The sequence below is a fragment of the Hypomesus nipponensis genome, chromosome 14 (genome assembly GCF_054491055.1).
Source record: "Hypomesus nipponensis isolate SF chromosome 14, ASM5449105v1, whole genome shotgun sequence".
In the NCBI taxonomy this organism is placed as follows: Eukaryota; Metazoa; Chordata; class Actinopteri; order Osmeriformes; family Osmeridae; genus Hypomesus; species Hypomesus nipponensis.
In genome coordinates this window covers 1,612,474-1,631,907 of record NC_140374.1, presented here as the reverse complement: position 1 = coordinate 1,631,907, position 19,434 = coordinate 1,612,474, and the positions used below count along the sequence as shown (strand labels likewise).

Genomic DNA, 19,434 nt, shown 5'->3' with positions numbered 1-19,434 from the left:
CATGTGACACATTTCTAGTTTGCATAACTTAATTTATTCGAAATGAATAAAACCCACAAGTATGTTATGTTACTTTGCAACTTACAATGATATATGCGTTTCCAAGCAATTAGGAAATTGTAGAGGTTTGGAATTAAAACATACGTTTTCTTTCTTTTGAAAGGCCTCATTAAAGATAAATTAATAATTAAAAAGTTATAAATTAAACATTTGTGTATATACACATCTTCCCCCTTCACTGCCATCTTCTGGTTGAAAATCTCATACTCAGAAATAATGGCAATAACAGGAAATATAGTACACAAAACGAAGTGTCACTTTGTTTAAACAGTATACGATTTCAAAAGTCTTATACTAGACTTTCAAATCCGTCACTTAAATCCAAATAATCAAATGTGGAAAGTTGGAATAAAACGTATCTGCCCACCCTCATTGCCTGTAAACAAAAATACAGCTGAATAACTCATCCAACAGTTTTGTTGACAAGTTACATCAGTAGATTATAGAATACCTCCGACAGAAAAAACCTCTATCAATCTCATCCACCAACAGCCGACCCCAGCACCAGCCAGCGTTACACAGAGATGGAGCACACTATGTTTCTGTGGGCTTCTGATCGCTCACAACACGGCAATAACACGCTGCAGCGCGGCCATCACGGCCCGTCCGTCTGGAGGCGTACACCGTTAGTAACCACGGCAGCACCTCCTTTAGACAACTGTGGTTGGAGGTGAAGAGACAGGCGTTTCTTCTCCCCCATCGGCTCCTCAGCAGCGTCCTGGTCGGGGGGGCTCCTCTCCCTCTTCCTCTTGCCCACCAGGCCCTGGTCCTCCTCGCCCACGCGGCCCTCCGGCAAGCCCAGTACTCGCAGACACACCACCGCCGCCGCCTGCTCTGCATACTTCTTCGACTTCTCCCTGAGTTGGGGAGACAGAGAGTGTATAGCTTTGCACTGACCCAACAATTTGTATATAATGTTGTAATAATAAGTGTTCATTTAGCAGGCGGTTTATCTAAGGGGGCGAACCTCTTGATATGCGGTTGACTGCTCTTCCACTGAATTGTACTTATCTGGCAGGAATCTGTGTCTGTGGCTCAATTATCTAGAGAACTAAGTGCAGCATAAAGGGGGGAACTTGTTTGGATGGGCGGTGCGCAGGAAATAAACGTATAAACACATTTGTCGTCATTGTGAGCTGCACTAAGACAGTGGAACCATCTAATACGGTCAGCACTTCAGGATATGCTCCGGGACGCACACGGATCACACTAAAGTCTTCCCTTCAAACGGGCTCTGTTCCAGTCACGTGTGCCTGACTCACCACAACGTGGACCTGTATCTTCTTGCTGCCATGGTGACAGTGGACTGGAAAGCCCGGTCTTGCGTGCGCTGTGCCTGATGTAAACATCAGTAAAGCAGTTCTCATAACAACATACATGTTTGTTATATTGGCACAAAACAGAACAACAGCAATGAGAGATCCTGTTTTAATATCACACCCCCCCACCAGACCATGCCTTGCCACACCCATCCGTCACTCACCCCCTATACTCCACCCCATCCTCCACCCCTCACCCTCTATACTCCACCCCTTGTACCCCATCCTCCACCCCTCACCCCCTATACTCCACCCCTTGAACCCCATCCTCCACCCCTCACCCCCTATACTCCACCCCTTGTACCCCATCCTCCACCCCTCACCCCACATCTCCCTCCTCCCGGCCTGTCTTCCTTCCTCCTTTCTCTTACTGTGTCGTATCGTGGCTGCTCCAGTTTCTGCTGACGGCTCCATTCCAGAAGATACATCTTAGGGCTGACTTCTGCCGGGTACTCCCTCCTGACACACACCACACAAACACACCACACCACAAACACATTACACACACGTCAGGAAGGCATACAACTATCTTCAGCCAAGAGGTCAAGAAGACACATTCGTTGAAACAATTACAACTGGGTCAGGGGCACAAACCTTTCAAATTTCACAGGCATCATGGTGACGTCCCCGACTGTAACTGAGAGCTCAGGGGGGTTGAGGTTAGTCTTAACGGCCTCTCTCCTGACCTGTAGTTCTGCCTGAGTCTTCTCATAGCATTCCTTTAGCCCAAAGATCTCACTGGAAAACACATCATGATGTTTGTGCATGCACATACTTCACAACATCTGTCAAATAAAACATGAGGTGTATGCGTTCCAGCCATAAAAAAAAAACTGTGGTATTTTGTGAGAGACAGAACTCCATGACCCAGAATCCTCAGCGATGGAGCATGTTTTTCCCAGTGTGAAATCATAGGGAGGGTGATGCGCACCTGATCTCTGCATTGGTCTGGGCAGAGTGGAGTCGCTTCCCCGCCGGAGACTCCACCCTGTCCCTGAGCATCTGACAGATGCAGTACTTGGTGTTGAAGGCATGGTTGTCATAGCGTACGGCCTACAAACAGAGAGGTATGGTTGTCATGGGGTACGGCCTACAAACAGACAGGCATGGTTGTCATGGGGTACGGCCTACAAACAGACAGGCATGGTTGTCATGGGGTACGGCCTACAAACAGAGAGGTATGGTTGTCATGGGGTACGGCATACAAACAGAGAGGTATGGTTGTCATGGCGTACGGCCTACAAACAGAGAGGCATGGTTGTCATGGCGTACGGCCTACAAACAGAGAGGCATGGTTGTCATGGGGTACGGCCTACAAACAGAGAGGCATGGTTGTCATGGGGTACGGCCTACAAACAGACAGGCATGGTTGTCATGGGGTACGGCCTACAAACAGACAGGCATGGTTGTCATGGGGTACGGCCTACAAACAGAGAGGTATGGTTGTCATGGGGTACGGCCTACAAACAGACAGGCATGGTTGTCATGGGGTACGGCCTACAAACAGAGAGGAGACAGTGTCTCCCGTTTTCCAGGGGCCTGTTCCATAAAGCGAGTTTACCCAAAAAGCCAGGCTTGTGTCAGTTACTTTCCGGCACATAGCAAGGCTCTAGTGAATTGTGGTTGTGGAGGCAGAGGTGATACTCACATATTTGATGTAATCTTGGATGACCTGTTCCACAGCCAGCAGCCCCTCACAGCGGAACACAGAGGGGTTCCACATAGCGGCCCGAGCCAGCATCACCGACGAGGCGCCGGCCGCAGTGCGGAACAGCTCGATGTCATCGTAGGTCTTCACCAGATCCAGGGACCCTCCGCTGCACAATGTCAACCACAGAAACTAAGAACACTTATCGCACGACAAGAACGTTTATGGTTGTGGAATGCATCATGGAGAATTCTGATAGGATTGTAAAAGAAATAATAATAATAATAATAACTGTCAAATGGATAAAACACATTAGGATGTTAATGAGGAATGTGGGTAAGAGGGCAACTTGCTTGGCAATGACAGGGATGGTGAGGGCCTGAGCCACAGCCTGGATGAAGTCACAGTGAACAGGATGACTCGGCCGCTCCTCCTTCAACCTGAATTGGCGACAACGACAAAGTAAGAACACGGTATATTATTATAATGTGTATTCAAATACACAAAAACATTATAAATGATAAACAACCTGACGGCCTACCTGCCGTGCACAGCAATGGCAGCCACACCGGTCTTTTCGATCCTCCTGGCCAGGTTTACGGTGTCCTCCAGCTAAAACATCAATCAATTAATTGAATGAAAACATGCACAAACATCAGGCTGAAGTGAGACTACTAACATTCCAAAAGAAGTACATTCAACTCACTGTGGGTAAGATTCTGATTTTGCACGTCACTGGTTTAGAAACTCCTTTGACGAGTGTAGTGAGAATCTACAGAAACAGAATAACTAGATTTGAACTTGAACAATACATTTACCTACTCCTGTGATCCAGCAATGACATCTCAACCCACATATTGTACATGTTAACTTAAGGAGGAGAACCTTACTGCCTCGATTTTGTCAGGATCAGAGAGGAGAGCAGCTCCCATTCCACCCTAAAGGAGAAACATATTCAGGTCACAACAGGGGAGGGAGTGTATCATGTAGACTGACAGGGGAGTGTACCATGTAGACTGACAGGGGAGTGTACCATGTAGACTGAGAGGGGAGTGTACCATGTAGACAGAGAGGGGAGTGTACCATGTAGACTGAGAGGGGAGTGTACCATGTAGACTGAGAGGGGAGTGTACCATGTAGACTGAGAGGGGAGTGTACCATGTTCAAACCCCACAGCCAGGGGTTTAAATCCAGCCCAGCGCTTCGCTGCATGTCGTGTGTCTCCCCCCCCCCCCCCCTCCCTCTCTCCTGTCACATTATGTGGGGGTCAGGTGGCTGAGCGGTTAGGAAGTCGGGCTATTATATCAGAAGGTTGTTGGTTCGATTCCCGGCCGTGCCAAATGACGTTGTGTCCTAGGGCAAGGCACTTCAAACCCTACTTGCCTCTGGGAGAATGTCCCTGTACTTACTGTAAGTCGCTCTGGATAAGAGTGTCTGCTAAATGACAATGTAATTACACTGATAAAACATGAATAATATGCCTTCAAAGTCAAAACAAGGTGAGAGGAGCTGGCACAGAGCGGCACTTCACCAGGACTGGTTCTAGAAGGCGTCCAGGCTCACCTTGGTGGAGTATTCCTTTGGACAGCCCATGTTCACATCGATTGCGGCCACATCATTCTCTCTACGTACGAGAAAGAAACAGGCGTAGTTTAGAAAAGAGGGCGGCACAGGAGCAGAATATCTCAGGCGTACGGTTGTGTCAATTCAATGGGCATAGTAGAAAAATATGTATGTACATTTTATTTGTACTTGAGAAGAACAGAGCTACATAAGTTCGGACTCACACAAGCTGTGCCACTCGCAGTGCTCTTTCTGGGTTAGCGGTTCCCTGGATGCATGATACATGTGTAATTATTAGACCTAAATCATTTGGTTACATCAAAACACGTCATAGTAACAAATCAAATCAGACTTTATTTTTCACATTATGTCTTTGGTGCAAAATGGGCACGTCTAAGGACATATTGGGTCATATTTACCATTTGAAATACAACTCTGTCCTTTTCTTTCCCGCAGGTCCTGAACATGATTTTCTCATCTGGGGCAACAAAATCCACCGTCTCCAACACCTCTGTCAGGTATACACCAAACATTGGTACATAAGACAAAAATACGTTGTTGCAGTGACAGTGATTAAAAAAGACCCTTACCATTCACCACCCTTTCACATTGTGCCATTTTTATATCGATCAGCTCCTGCAAAACAAAATCATTTTGAGATTTGTATTTGGAAAGACTCGGGTTAATTTAGAAACTTGTGATATGTTTTGGCACGCAGTTATTTCGACCACATCTGTTTTGCTTACCTCACTGTACACAATGTCTGCACCTAAGTCCAGAGCCAGCAGTCTCATGGGCAGGGTACCCACACGTACCATCGGCGCGAGAGCTGCTATGTTGCGGAAACTCAGCCTTCCAACTGCGTTCGAGGTCATTATGTTATCGTTGTATGACTAAAGTGACGGAGAGAAAACACGCAACACACAAATTGAGAAACAATTAGGTAACATATCAGAAGTTGTAACTTGTGCCCATTTGTGCACCAAATATAAAGCTAGCTTGACTCGATACAACTAGGTGCAAGCTATGGATTTATTTGGAAATTACTTATTGAGTGTATATATACAAAAAAAAGAAATCTTACCGGTATCGGTGAACAAATATGTCTCCATTTGCTGTTCGAGAAACAGACACGCGTTTACTGCACTTCCTGTTTAAGATACTACGTCATCTGACGTCTCTCGAGCCGATCAGTTTTGCGGTGATGTTTGTGCAGTAACGCCTCAGAATCAAAATGGGTTTTATTCGCCATGAAAGTTTGCACAGAGAAGGAATTTGCGTTGGGAGGAAGGTGCATACGTTAAACATACAGGAATCTTAAATTAAATATGAGGACAAACTATTTTTAAGGTTACATAACTAGCAATAACTAAGTGGAATTAGAATTGAAGTTGAATGTACGATAAAATATAAATACAACGTTTTTACAATATAAAAATACAAACATTACTAAAAATACAAATTGTACAAGATGCAATTGTGTGATGCAGCGCAAAAAGCAATGTGTTTAAAAGGACATTTAGTCATAAAAAGTCAGTGTGAACTGTTGGCCTTGTTAAAGAGGCCAACAGCAGAAGGGAAGAAACAGTTTTTGGTCCTGATGGACCGCAACCTTCTGCCGGAGGAAAGTGACTGAAACAGGACTGAAATTGAGCTCTAGGTTGTTCTGGCTGCACCAGGTCTCCAGGTTGGCCGCTTCCCACCTATAATCAGACTCGTCTCCACCGGAGATGAGCCCAATTAGGGTGGTGTCGTCCGCAAACTTCAGGAGTTTGACGGACGGATGACTGGAGGTGCAGCTGTTGGTGTACAGGGAGAAGAGCAGAGGAGAAAGGACGCAGCCCTGAGGGGATCCGGTGCTGATGGACCGGGAATCAGAGACTTGTGTTCCCAGCTTAACGCACTGCTTCCTGTCAGACAGGAAGTCTATGATTCACCTGCAGATGGAATCAGGCACGTTCAGCTGGGAGAGCTTGTCCTGAAGCAGGGCGGGATGATGGTGTTGAAGGCAGAGCTGAAGTCCACAAACAGGATCCTGGTCCAGGTGCTGTTGGGTTAAGTGGAGGGCCATGTGAACTGCGTCGTCCACAGACCTGTTGGCTCTGTAGGCAAACTGCAGGGGGTCCAGTAGAGTGTCTGTGATGTATTTAAGGTTTGTCAGCACCAGGCGCTCGAAAGACTTCATTACCACAGAGGTCAGGGCAACGGGTCTGTAGTCATTTCTGTAGGCAAGTCCTGTTGGCCTTGGCTTTTTGGGCACAGGGATGATGGTGGAGGACTTGAAACAGGCTGGCACATGGCATGTCTCCAGGGAGGTGTTGAAGATGTAGGTAAACACCGGAGACAGCTGGTCAGCACAGTTCTTGAGGGTGGCAGGGGAGACAGCATCCGGCCCAGCTGCTTTGCGTGGGTTCTGCCTCTTGAAAAGTCTGTTAACTTCACTCTCCTGAATGAAGAGTGTCGTCACTGAGTTGGTGGGGAGGGGGGGGGGGGGGAAGGGATAGTTCAGGGCAGTCCAATTGTCTTTCAAAATAACAGTAGAACTCGTTCAGGTCGTTGGCCAGACGAGAGTTGTTAATGGAGTGGGGGGCTCTGGGACTATTGACTGTAAAAAGCAAAAGTCAAGTCTTAAGCCGATCTCAGCCTGTGTGGCTGGTGCAGTTTGAACTCGGGCGCTGAAAGGAGAAAGGCTGAGTTTCCAGGCGCTTTGCAGCCAGTGTGTCCCAGGCGTAAGAGAACCTGCTAACCAAAGTTACCTGGAGACTGTTGTTAAAAGTTAGAAAGGACACCGTTATCTGGGTATAAACTTAATTTATTGTACTATTATTAGTTACTTTCTCATTTACAAAACGTGCTCTAAAGACATTTCAGTTAACATCCCAAGTCCCTTTGTAAACACCAGATGCTTTACAAATAACGTAAAGAGTAAAAGCTCTTTATTTCAAGACGAAGAAAAGAAAGTACTAGATGTTCAGTGTGGTTAATGCTTTAGCACTATGTTTTTCCTGACAGGCTTAATGGTATGGCAGCTGTTGGACTGAGAACTTGTCATGAATTGAGAAGCTACACAACTACAAGTCCTTTGAATGATCTTTTCAGTTGTGTTACACATCTTCTGTACATCCAGAAACACACACGTTATCATTGTGCTTATTAGTAATAGAAATATAAACAATGTATTTTACCAAATATTTCTGTAGGTTTAACAGTCATGGGCGTGGTCATGTGAAGATGAAAACAAACACGATTTTTTTCCCCATTGGCTGGGCATGACTAATATTAATCATGTGAATAATTGCTCTTCATTCATTATTTGCAATACCTTGAAACTATCTAGAAAACAGCTTGACCATGATTTTTGGAACCTCTACGATGGCTAAAACAACGTTTATAGTATTTATGTGATTATTGGTGTTATGTGCTCTGTTTAACTGGTAGAAAATACAAAGAGTGTGAGTAATCAAACTTGATATTTGAATCTTAGTTTGGGAAACAAGAATCATTAGGGTGCAGCAATAATTTGTAAGTATATTATCTTCCTTGTATCAATGTTAGAAATTGGAGATGTGACTGTGTTTCTCTTTACAGAATAACTTAACAGTATGACAAGATGAAAACACAGCTTGTGTTATCAGGCTGCTGGTTAATAAGAGAATGAATGAACTCTGATGAGTAGCTCATGTCAAAGGCTTCACTGAGTCTTCAACCCCTGGTGGCTCTAATCATCATTATTTAGAATATCAAAGGGTGTCCTGTTGCAAACAAACAATCGGCAAGAAGCAGAAAATGGAAGACCACGCTGCTTTTCAAATTCTCACAGGAAACAAACAAAGCAGGTTCTTCCTAAAAGCATCCAGCTAATACAGGCAATCTAGTAATCTACTGTAGAGTGTTCTCCTTTAAGGCACGATTAAACAGTCAACATCAGGTCAATTCAAACCGAGGACTTCCATTCCAACATTGAAAAGTTTACAGCAAAGGGCCTTAGATAGTTCATTGGGATGATGTCCATTTCAGAAGGTGATACTGTTGGCATTAGCTTGTTGTACTTGATGACTTAGTATAAAAGAGAAGGAAAAAAGTGCAAGTGGCCCATGCATAAAAACTCAGGCAATTCCACTCAGTTGTAAGAAAATGGATATGAGTTTCGGATGATTGAAGATCAGACAAGAATTTCCAGTAACAGGAACAAGTCTGTAATCATACAGTGACAGAAAATAAGCGACAACACAAAAAACAGTGAAAGAGCTTAAGAATTCCCTGACATACTGCTCTTGACTGAAGATTTGTCAGTCCATTCTGGGGATGGGCTGATATCGATAGGATCAATCTGGGGGAAAACCACGAAACACAGTCTCTGCCCCAGATGAGTCGCTGACTCTGCAGGGAAATAAAGAACCTGTGTTGGTTTTGCATAGCACAACCGTAAGTGTACCTGAATGACAGTACTTGAGCAAGAACAAAGTAGATTTAACGCCCCATTGGATGTTGTGTAGAGTTATTCTATAGCCATGTAAACCAACAAGGTTGTGCAGTCTTTTTAAGGATGATGCTAGAACTCTCACCAATCAAATCATAGATACACTTTGGCTTCTCTTTCCAGTGGACCCCGAGGAAGTAGACGGGCACCCCGGTGAGCATGATGACCAGACCCACCCCACAGACCAGTGGCTCAGAGTACAGGCTGAAGCCCAACAGCAAGGCCCAGAAGAGCAGGTAACAGACAGGAACCAGCAGGTTCACCTGGAGGGTCAGAGATGGAGGGTCAGACATGTTGGAGGGTCAGACATGGAGGGGGGTCAGACATGGGGACAGTCAACGTTCCATTGGGTATTCCACCTGACACTTGCACGCACTGTGTAAGATGGAGACAAAATTCCCTTCTCAAAGACGACTACAGATTGTATTCAGTTGTACTCCAGATCTGCAGGCCATACAAACGTATCTTCATCCTATAAATCAGGTGTAAATGATGGATGATCAAGGCCCGGAAGCAATCCTGCATCGCTTACCTTGATGGGTCTGTATAGTTTAGGTTTCTTCCATCTGTAGTAGAGCAGGCCAGCGATCGTGACTCCATAGGAGAGGTAGTTGATAAAAGATACATAGTTGATCAGGTTATGCGTCTCACCAATGCACAGGATTACTATGGTGGCCGTGCACTAAAAGAAAAATAAGAGAAGAAACGTTTTAAATCTGCTGCAAAGGCTTCTGGGATGTGTCTGTGCTATGTGGCACACTGAATAGCACCAGTTACTGACGTTAACTAATTCACTGTAGTCAGACCAAAAATAGTAATATTTGGCATAAAGTGTTTTTAAAATGACGAGATGATTGTGCTTACACAGACGAGGAGCGCAGGAATGGGGGTGCAGTTTTTGAAGTGGATCATGGCCAGCAAGCTGGGTAGGTGCCCCTCTCTCGCCCCAGAGAAACACAATCTGGAACGCCCAAATAAAAACACATGACTCCTCTTGTTAAATGTCTCACCAAAATGATTCAATAACTCAATGTTGATCAAACCTGTCAAGGGAGGTTGAATGGCGATACAAAAATAGCCCTACATGAAGTATTGCCTTTGATCTTATGAGGGCAGATTACCTTGATGAGGTGAAGAGGTATCCATTGATGCCACCAAAGGTAGAAAGAGCCACAGAGATGGGCATGATGACAGAGAACATTCCCAGGAGCTTCTCCCCAAACGTCTGCAAACCCAAAGTTACGTTAACAACTATCTGACCGCGGCAAACGTGGAACACAATCATTAAACCACAACACGTTGGTGGCACATGAATAAAGCGTAGTTTGTATGCGTGACGACACCGCGTCTGAACAGATGAATTGCTACAGTGAACGATGACTAACAACGAGCGACCCCTCAAAGCTATGACCGTGCTGTATCACGAATGCCCTCGAAAGGGGACCATTCCAGAAGGCTGTGCTCGGCCATGTTGTGAAGCTGTTGCTGTGGTTACTCACCACGGCAACAGCGTTGGAGGAGAGCAGCTCCTCAGGTGACATGGAGGAGAAGTAGGCGATGTTGGTGAGGGTGTACACACAGGTAACCAATGGGATGGAGATGTAGATGGCACGAGGTAGATTCCTGATGAGGGGTCCACAACAACCCCGGTTACAAAGGACGAACACAGAAGAAGTCATGCTGACAAAAGTCAACTGATCCCTTCAATCATATAAACAGCGTATTTTGCAGTAACCACACCATGCATTTACCATGCATTCACAGTCCAATTGGACAATGTAATACGGGATGAAATGAACACATCCAGACAAACCAGAAGCTCACCGTCGTGGTTCTACCACTTCCTCTGTCACATAGTTCAGGAAGTTCCATCCACTGAAGGCAAACGAGGCCTGCAGGAAGGCCAGGGCGATCTGCCCAACCGAGGGCGTCTTTTCAAACTCAAACGCAAACTGAGGTGTCAGTCCCTCAAAATTACCTACAGGGGTACAAGTTCACTAGAAGGGTGACGCACACATAGTTCACGATCAATATTTTAGGGTGTACATTTATTATTATTTTGTTTTATTATTGTAGTATTTTTTACCACTAAGACAAGATAAGATAGAACTTTATTAATCCCAAAGGAAGTTATTGTGCCAGAGACTGCTTAGAAGTTACATAAGAACAAAAGAATAAAAACAATCGCATATTAAATTTAAAGTTTATAAAGGAGTTTTGCCAAATGCTAACACCAGTGCCTCATAGAACAACAATAAATGTAAGATAAATTAAGTACAATGTAAAACCAAAGCAAAGATATATTCAGTTCTGTGCTATGGCAACTTCTGTTTCAAAGAACATCAGGGTTGTTCTCTACTAGTGTAAGAACTGTCCAGAGCACGGGTAGGAATCTTACCCTTGAAGATCTGGACCAGGCCCACCACTATGATGAGCCCCAGGGCCATCAGCTTCCCCACAGTGAAGACATCCTGAATCCTGGTGGCCAGGCGCACACTGGAGCAGTTCACCCACGTCAGGAATACTGCAGAGGAGATGGAAGCACACCCAGTCAAACATCCACAGAGAGCACATCCAGTCAAACATCCACAGAGAGCACACCCAGTCAAACATCCACAGAGAGCACACCCAGTCAAACATCCACAGAGAGCACACCCAGTCAAACATCCACAGAGAGCACATCCAGTCAAACATCCACAGAGAGCACACCCAGTCAAACATCCACAGAGAGCACACCCAGTCAAACATCCACAGAGAGCACACCCAGTCAAACATCCACAGAGAGCACACCCAGTCAAACATCCACAGAGAGCACATCCAGCCAAACATCCACAGAGAGCACATCCAGTCAAACATCCACAGAGAGCACATCCAGCCAAACATCCACAGAGAGCACACCCAGTCAAACATCCACAGAGAGCACATCCAGTCAAACATCCACAGAGAGAAGAGAGCTCAGAAGGAGAGGATGGGACGTGTCTCAAGTGTATGAAAAAACGAACAGTTCAGAGGTCTCAACGTGAATTTAAGCTGGGCGCTTCTATGTTTTAAGAAACGCGAGTGGCATTACGAATCCTTCATGCCAATCATGGTAAATCGAGCCTGTTCTCAGTCAATTAGCCCGGACACATGGCTGGGCAGCGGGCACCAGGCTCCTGGTCCTGCCTGGGCCCGGGGCGTAAGTTGGCATGTCAGACAAGAATGTGGGAAATGGTGGAGCAAAAGGGGGTTTGGCTCGATCGTTTCACCTCGTCCATCACTGTCACAGGCTCCCTACTCACTCTCATGGTGGCCTGGTTCTCACACACAAAGGAGTGCTGTCAGTCCCTCCAAAACAAACCGCTTCCGATGGCAGAGAACAAAAACGGAGGAGGAGGACAGGCAGGCAGGTCCCTAAGGAGGCCGGGAGAGAGAGCTCACGTTTTTCACCCAGATGGTTGGCATCCAGCCCTGAAAACAAGTGCAAATAACAGCCCCCAAAGCCAGGGATCACGTTCTCGAAAGCCAGGGGTTTGCAGTCAAGGGGCCACCCCTTCGTTGACTTGTTCACGACTGCATGCTTGTTGAGAACCCAATGAGGTTTTTGTGTGATGTCCTCCCTCAGCAGTGTTTGGTGCAGGTACTTTAAGGGCATTGTGTCATGAGATTCAGCAAGGAGACTTAAGGATCTCATAACAGCCCTGTCTAAGCAGAACCCACCCAAAATAAGAATTAAATCAACTGTGGCTTCATCATGCTGCTGAAAGTGTTTATTCTGCCACTTGTTTAGGCTGTTGTGAGTGATACTTTTGGTGGCCTTGATGATATCAATTCTCTTTTGCGATAATCTCCAAGAGATGACATTCATTATAGATCTGTGCTATTATGCCTCGACCACTTCCTGTCTGTTCCTGTTACCCTTCTCTATTTTTCATCTGGCACAGCATGTATTTTTTACAACAGCTGTCTTAAACTTTTAATTCTACAAAGCTAGTAGGCAACCGTTACGTAAGACAAATGTTTCAAGTGGTACCGGGCGAAACTTCTCAAGCACTCAAACTGTCTCGCAGGCCTAACCCTCAATTTAAACCTTATATTTGCTGGCAAGCAGAAACGCAACATTGTCTACATCTGTTCGGATGTTCTGTTCACCACATCCGTCCAGAGCCGGGGTGTAGCCACGGGTAGGCCTGGGTTGGGTTAGGGCTATGACCCTGCTCCAGAGACAGGGCGTAGCCAAGGGTAGGCCTGGGTAGGGTTAGGGCTATGACCCTGCTCCAGAGCCGTGCGATTGTGATCCCACTCACAGAGACAGGTGGTCGACAGCATCCGTGTGGCCATGTATGGGGGGGCACAGTTGGGGAACACAGGCTGCAGAATGTAGTTGGAGAAGGTCAGGGCGATGACAGCCAGGGTAGTGGGGTACATGATGAGGACAGCACTCCACAGCAGGAGGAAACTAGGGAAGATTAGAAAAGAAAATTCTGATTCACAACATTTAGAAAATACATTACAAAATCTGCGAGCCAGGCTTACAAAGGTCTTTTTTTTTTTGGCGTGTGTATCACACTAATCAATGCAGTATGAAGTGTGTGCCTTTCTGTTTAGCTGACCTCCAAGTAGGTACAGTATGTTGACAGGAGCGCCACTCACCCAACCAGGCCTCCAAAAATCTCAGTGACGTAGGAGTAGTCTCCTCCAGACTTGGGGATGGTGACTCCCAGCTCTGCGTAGCAGAGGGAGCCCAGCGCCGCTATCCCCCCTCCTAGCACCCACACGATCAGAGCCAGGCCCACGGAACCCGAGTGCTCTAGAACTCCCTTGGGAGAGATGAATATTCCAGACCCGATAATGTTCCCTGGGAAAAAGGGATATCACTACGGCTTAAATTTAAGTTGTTTGCCACTAATTACTGAAAGAAAGAAAAAAAACGTGCCGCTATTCCACTTTTAATGTGTAACTAACTACTAACTGTTACAGGTATACGATTTATCATGGAACATTTGTGACAGATGTCAGGATAGTGCGTATCATGGTATCGTGTTTTATGTTGCATAGTTACACCTTTTCTAATGTCAAAACATACTCCATTCCTGCAAGGACACCAGTAGAACAGGAAAACTGTGTTCAATTAAATCCAGAGTATCTCAAAAATACATTTTTTTTTATAGAGGAAGAGCCTCAAACCGAATACCCTTCAATCACACTTGTCTCAATCCTGATCAGGGTTCTAATGAGCGCGTCCGTGCGCGAGCCGTATCCCAGCGTATTCAGGGTCCATCACTGAGAGCGGCTCAGCAAGAGGCAGCCAAGTGGCACAGACCTTGATTACATAACTGGGCATAAATGATTTACTCTGGACTGTCAAACTGAGGGGCAGCACCGGGAGGATTTAATTCAGTAGTTCATCTCTTGTTTTAGGCTACGCGGTTAGTAACCTAGACAACAAAGGAGAGTGCGAGTAAAATATACTTTCTTGTCGGAGTATTGTCCTGTTGGTCTCGTCACAGTATGTATTCATTTCTCACACAGACGCCTGGGGCCTCAGAGTATACAGAAGTCAGTAACTGGGATCATCACAGAATTCACCCGGTTTTATTCAATATGTAATCTAACGATTCCTCACAGCTTGGCTGTCAAAAAATGTTGTATGCTGGCCCGACTTCATTGTCACAAGGCCTCCGTTGTGATAGTTGTTGTGACAGCAGTGATGCTTCCATATTCCAATTATAACCTTCAACCACCACACTGCTCAGTGAGATCTGTGTGCTTCAATTTCTTAAAACTCTCACTGCCCTTTCTTCTGCTCCAGCAAACAATTCTGTTCTGCTTGACAATCAATGTGGTCCTTGACTTAATATATTTTGGCCACGTAAGCATTAAGGTAGACATGATAGCCTACATCATTCTCTCTGCAAAATGCCCCCCCCCCCCCATCTATCTGCCTGGAACAGGTACGCCTATCTTTCTAAACATGAACATCAACTTTAATAGTATAATAAATGACTATAAACGTTCAAAAGGAACTTGGGGCCCATTGTGATGAAACAGTATTAGCCTATGCTTATTCTGAAGAACAAGAGTAGGCTACCCAAGTTAAGTTTTATACAACTGCGCTTTCAGCGCATAATTTATTCTCAAATGCAACAAAAGTATTCAAATCTTACCTATGATGATAGTGCACGCGCTTAGAAGTCCTATTTCTTTTTTAAGTGTCACTCTCTCTGGGATATCGGCACTCTTCTTTTTCCCATCCTTCACAGTCTTCTTTACGGTCACCGGCTCTTCCCGTGAGCAGGGACTTCTTTTCCGCTTTTCCCCATCCATGTCCACGACCATATCAAAAGCTTTTTCGAGTCCCTCTCTTGAACTCGCATACAGTATTGATGCACATTCAATAGGGTGCGCATGCGCAACAATTTGTCGCTGTCCAGGGTAGAATGCTAACTACCCCACTCTCGTGCCATCAACAACTTGAGCATCGACGGACTTTTCGACGTGACACTCTACCAGGAAACTGTTAAAAGGCCTGTTATTTCCATTTCCCTCATAATGAAACCATGAGGTTAGATGCATATTAACGATGACACGTTTGCTCTGAACTCGGAGTTCTCAACTTAAAGCAATAAAGGATCGGCTAACTTTCAAGCAGAAAAGTAGCCTACTTTACGTAAAGGGAGTCACGCTATGCTTCTAGCCAAGTTATCGACAATTTAATACATTCTAAATTCTAATGGACATGCCAGCAGGGGGTCAAATTCAAAATGTTCCCAAATTCGTTGCATTAAAAAAAGTTTCGAAATAAAAGTAGGCTAATATAAAGTATATGGACGCATTAAATATCGCATTTATTCACACAACTTCTTTCATTTCCTCCCCCTAAGGCATCTAAAATAAGCCTCAGTCATGTTATATTGATGCACCTCTTTCGTCTCCCGGTGAGAACCCACTTTTGAACTGTTCAGAGGGACACCAAAGAGAGCTCCGTGCCTGCATCCCAAAGCCTTCATGCTTCCCTTCCCCTCTAAAGAACCTCAGTGTGGAATTTAAGAAGTCAAGTTGAGCGGTCCCCATAAGGGGCTTTCTCTCTCTCTCCAACGCCACAAGCTGCACAATAAAGGGCCTGGATTCAGCTGATCCTGTTAGAAGGCCAATAAAACCGGGAGCTGTTTTGTGTGCAGGAAGTAAAGCCAGACACTGCCAGCAGTGTGCAACTCTTAAAGGAGGAAGCCGAGCAGAAAACCAATACATCACAGGAGGACCAACTCTCGGTGAGAAGGTGGAGGGGGAGAGACAGAGAGAGGGGGGGGGGGGGCGGATTGATCTCTGTTGCTTAGCTCAAGGTGAAAAGCAAAAGTACACATCTTCGCAAGGGGTAAAATGTAGGGATAAGCCTACAAAACAGTCTTGTTGCTGACACGTGAACAACACGTGCAAAACGTCAACACAAGGGCACTCCAAGCAGCGCCCTGGTACCCATCCGCTCACCCAAGCTCCCGATTTGTCTCAATGAGCAAAGTGGAGGGGGAGAGGAGGAGGAAGATTCCATTAACTTCCACTGCCCCCGTGGAGTCAGAGTAGTCAATTCCTGGTTAAGCCAGCAGCATGCCAATGGCAGCGCCTGTTGTGCTGGTCGGGGAGGGACTGGAATGTCCCAGTGAGCTTCCTGCCAGGCAGAACTCCCTCCAGCCAGGTCACATGGCTTAGCCGGGTCACATGACACAGCCGGGTATAAAAGGCGGTAGTGACTGAGTGGTTAGGAAACAGGGCTTTCAGCAGGCTGCCAGGAAAGTGCTCATTCATTGAGAGTGAAGCCGTTCCCTTGCTAATGGAATGGGTTTTATAGAACGCAGTGTGACAGCAGCACATCGATTCTCCTTCTGGTTTCTGGTCTGTTTTCACTGTCAGTTGTAATGAAAGTCACAGGTTGAGTCAAGACTGTTCCAGACTTCGCAAGTCCACAGTGAGAGGCACGAGTAAACATCTTTTACCCCATCTAGTGGTGAGGCCTCTGCTTTATTTAAAAGTCTTTCCCTCCATTCGATCTGCCCACAGTCCAGAACTACACAAAGACTATCACGTAAACACAGTCGAAACACAAGTTAAAATGTATATTAAATTCAACACTTGCACTTGCTCGATCGCATACAAAAAACAGGTTATGGAACGCTGGAGTTTATTGACATGTGTAACTAGGGATCCGCTGTGCTGTCAGGCCTGCTGGTGGAAGAAGCTGTGCACGTGCTGGGCTGCAGCCTGGCCCACGACTGGCTCCAGCTCATGGATGCCAGCGTTGCACAGTTGCTGGATGCTGGAAAAGTGCTGGAGCAGGGACATGGCTCGAACCTTCCCCACTCCTGGTATCTGCTGCACCAGAGACATGACCAGGGGGTCCAACAGATACGACACACTCCTCCGCCGGAACGGGTTCTCCTTACTTTCCCCAACGGCCTGCAGAAAACAGACACCACAAACGACAAGTTTCTAAGTACATGGATTATCCGCCCCTTAAGTTTTTTCCGGTAAAAGGTTGAGACATGACGTGGCTTTTATCATGTATATTTCTTACCATCTGAGTCAGGAGTTGGGATGCCTCCACCTGGTTGGTAACAGGTAACAGTATCAGGCCCAACTCAATCACCACAAACTTCTGTATGGCAGCAAAGGACTGCTCGCTCAGTATAGTCTTCTCCACCAAGACTATCCCCTGCAGACTACTGTTGGCCTTCAACAGAAAGGGGTACACTCACAAGAAAAGTTGTCGCATCTGAAAATCTTCCCAAGTGAATAGGACTAGAAATAAACTTACATTTCTGAAGCGAACCAACTTTCTTTTGTAACCGTTTCCGGCTACAACGTCAGTCTCAGAAACGTACAGGATGCAGTTGTTGTTGGACAGGTGGAAGTCCACGACGCTCAGTTCCTTCTCAAAAGTAGTTTTCACACTTCCTTGAATAGAAAATTGTAGCCACGATCAATTGAGAAATACTGTGGTCGTGTCCTGTTTCCGAGCCTCGTCGTTTACATTGAAAACTAACTATCTACATAGTAGGCCTATGAAAAGAAGCGGTTCACAGAACGGTCAGTATTATAGTAACGGAATCACATAGAGAGCTACAACGAAAGCAATTAAGTGCTTTCTCTCATGTCTGAGGTCAACTGTCTACGAAAGTAGATAACTACATACACGAAACTCAGAACTATCGATCTCTCAATTCAACTTACCATCTGATACTGTTAGTGTTACTGAGCGCATCGTGATATTCCTTACCCTTCAAACTCTGCACGAGAACAGAGCCTTTCCATTTTTCATGCGCAATAACATGTCCATATGGGGGAACTGCATTCACGACTACTTTTGTCTCCATTTATATACGGTATTTTAAGATTCCAGCAGTAGACTACAGAGTGACCTGTGGCTATTTTGCCTCCAAACATTTCAACCTCGTCTTCCTCTCCTTATTCCACGATACTAGAACGCCACCACTGCTTAGTACTCACTGCCGCCACCTACTGTAGTTCTGCTCCAGGTCTATTACGGGGCATCGCCGCCGTTGACAATATAAAAATGGTTGTTTTGTATGGAAACAAACCAGTGACATAATATTTTATATTTTAAAAGGCATTGAATAATTAACTGAAATTTTACTGAAATATTAATATTACTGAAATTTTAACACCACCGAATGTTTTGGTTTGGAATTCACCTCTTAAGAATTGAAATATTAATTTATGTCGATGTTAAAAACAAATCAGATACCAAAATTTCCCAAAGATTCAATAACAAAAAATTCAAGCTCAGAATTAAAAAATAAAATTAATGCTGCTCTGGTGAAATTCAGACCAGACCACTCTCCTCAGTCAGTGACTGTCTGACTGATTTGCATGTATGCATGTATGACTGACTGCAGCTTCACCTGAATGAAAGTGGTTTAAGGAGAGAGGTCTGCAGTTGGACCCTTATCGGAGAAACGAGATGGTTCGATTGCATTCAGGCTCGATTGTCTTACCTATCCTTGGTATACCGGATGTTACAATCAGACTTTTTTGGGCCCATATATGTTTCTTTATTTAATGTTTGGGATCTGACCTTCACCATTCGAGCAACCTGAATTTCCGAAGCTTGAATTTTTGGATCTGAATAATTTATTTCCATTGAAATACATTTACATTTTAAAGATGTGAATTAAAAACCAACAAATTCGGTGGTGTTTCAATTTCATAATTAAGTATTCAATGCGTTTTAAAATTAAAAACATTATGTAACTGATTTGCTTCCATAGTTTTGCCAATATAGAAAACAACTATAGGCCTACATAGCTGCACCCTTCAGAGAGTGTCACAGTCTATACTCACACTATACTCTTCAAACGAGAACAATTCTA

At 45.2% G+C, this 19,434-nt stretch overlaps 3 protein-coding genes across 5 annotated transcripts; all 3 read right to left on the bottom strand.

Annotated features, from left to right (window-relative positions):
- Positions 1-11: 11 nt before the first annotated feature.
- Positions 12-5,777, bottom strand: dus2 (dihydrouridine synthase 2). 2 transcript variants are annotated; one of them, XM_084673130.1, is made up of 16 exons: positions 5,675-5,777; positions 5,337-5,483; positions 5,181-5,226; positions 5,010-5,101; positions 4,815-4,858; positions 4,591-4,651; positions 3,918-3,965; positions 3,734-3,799; positions 3,569-3,639; positions 3,381-3,467; positions 3,028-3,196; positions 2,311-2,432; positions 1,974-2,117; positions 1,751-1,838; positions 1,323-1,396; positions 12-917 (listed from the first exon to the last, which is right to left on the bottom strand). In XM_084673130.1, the coding sequence occupies exons 2-16, from the start codon at positions 5,463-5,465 to the stop codon at positions 656-658; spliced, it is 1,503 nt and encodes a 500-aa protein (XP_084529256.1). In that variant the 5' UTR covers positions 5,466-5,483; positions 5,675-5,777; the 3' UTR covers positions 12-655. The 2 variants fall into 2 exon arrangements, with proteins under 2 accessions (XP_084529256.1, XP_084529258.1); XM_084673132.1 differs by lacking the exons at positions 5,337-5,483; positions 5,675-5,777 and having other exon boundaries at positions 5,010-5,090; positions 5,181-5,212.
- Positions 5,778-7,414: 1,637 nt separating this feature from the next.
- Positions 7,415-16,328, bottom strand: slc7a10b (solute carrier family 7 member 10b). The gene is made up of 11 exons (XM_084672546.1): positions 15,217-16,328; positions 13,703-13,907; positions 13,357-13,508; positions 11,469-11,594; positions 10,895-11,048; positions 10,570-10,693; positions 10,192-10,295; positions 9,935-10,031; positions 9,603-9,752; positions 9,156-9,333; positions 7,415-8,970 (listed from the first exon to the last, which is right to left on the bottom strand). Exons 1-11 carry the CDS (start codon positions 15,386-15,388, stop codon positions 8,840-8,842), a joined length of 1,593 nt encoding a protein of 530 aa, XP_084528672.1. The 5' UTR covers positions 15,389-16,328; the 3' UTR covers positions 7,415-8,839.
- Positions 16,329-17,026: 698 nt separating this feature from the next.
- Positions 17,027-18,627, bottom strand: faap24 (FA core complex associated protein 24). Of its 2 annotated transcripts, none has more exons than XM_084672152.1 (4): positions 18,321-18,627; positions 17,859-17,998; positions 17,619-17,774; positions 17,027-17,500 (listed from the first exon to the last, which is right to left on the bottom strand). In XM_084672152.1, the coding sequence occupies exons 1-4, from the start codon at positions 18,415-18,417 to the stop codon at positions 17,261-17,263; spliced, it is 633 nt and encodes a 210-aa protein (XP_084528278.1). In that variant the 5' UTR covers positions 18,418-18,627; the 3' UTR covers positions 17,027-17,260. The 2 variants fall into 2 exon arrangements, with proteins under 2 accessions (XP_084528278.1, XP_084528279.1); XM_084672153.1 differs by having other exon boundaries at positions 18,275-18,410.
- Between the last annotated feature and the right edge of the window lie 807 nt (positions 18,628-19,434).

Coding starts and splice junctions, on each gene's coding strand:
- dus2 (XM_084673130.1), bottom strand. CDS start 5,465: ATGACCTCGAACGCAGTTGGAAGGCTGAGTTTCCGCAACATAGCAGCT. Junction 2,118..2,310: donor CAGACCAATGCAGAGATCAG/GTGCGCATCACC, acceptor TGTGTTTTCCAG/TGAGATCTTTGGGCTAAAGG. Junction 1,397..1,750: donor AGCAGCCACGATACGACACA/GTAAGAGAAAGG, acceptor TGTTTACATCAG/GCACAGCGCACGCAAGACCG.
- slc7a10b (XM_084672546.1), bottom strand. CDS start 15,388: ATGGTCGTGGACATGGATGGGGAAAAGCGGAAAAGAAGTCCCTGCTCA. Junction 10,296..10,569: donor CCTCCAACGCTGTTGCCGTG/GTGAGTAACCAC, acceptor TTGGGTTTGCAG/ACGTTTGGGGAGAAGCTCCT. Junction 9,753..9,934: donor TTCCTGCGCTCCTCGTCTGT/GTAAGCACAATC, acceptor TTTTTCTTTTAG/TGCACGGCCACCATAGTAAT.
- faap24 (XM_084672152.1), bottom strand. CDS start 18,417: ATGGAGACAAAAGTAGTCGTGAATGCAGTTCCCCCATATGGACATGTT. Junction 17,775..17,858: donor AGTTGGTTCGCTTCAGAAAT/GTAAGTTTATTT, acceptor TTTCTGTTGAAG/GCCAACAGTAGTCTGCAGGG. Junction 17,501..17,618: donor CCCAACTCCTGACTCAGATG/GTAAGAAATATA, acceptor TGTTTTCTGCAG/GCCGTTGGGGAAAGTAAGGA.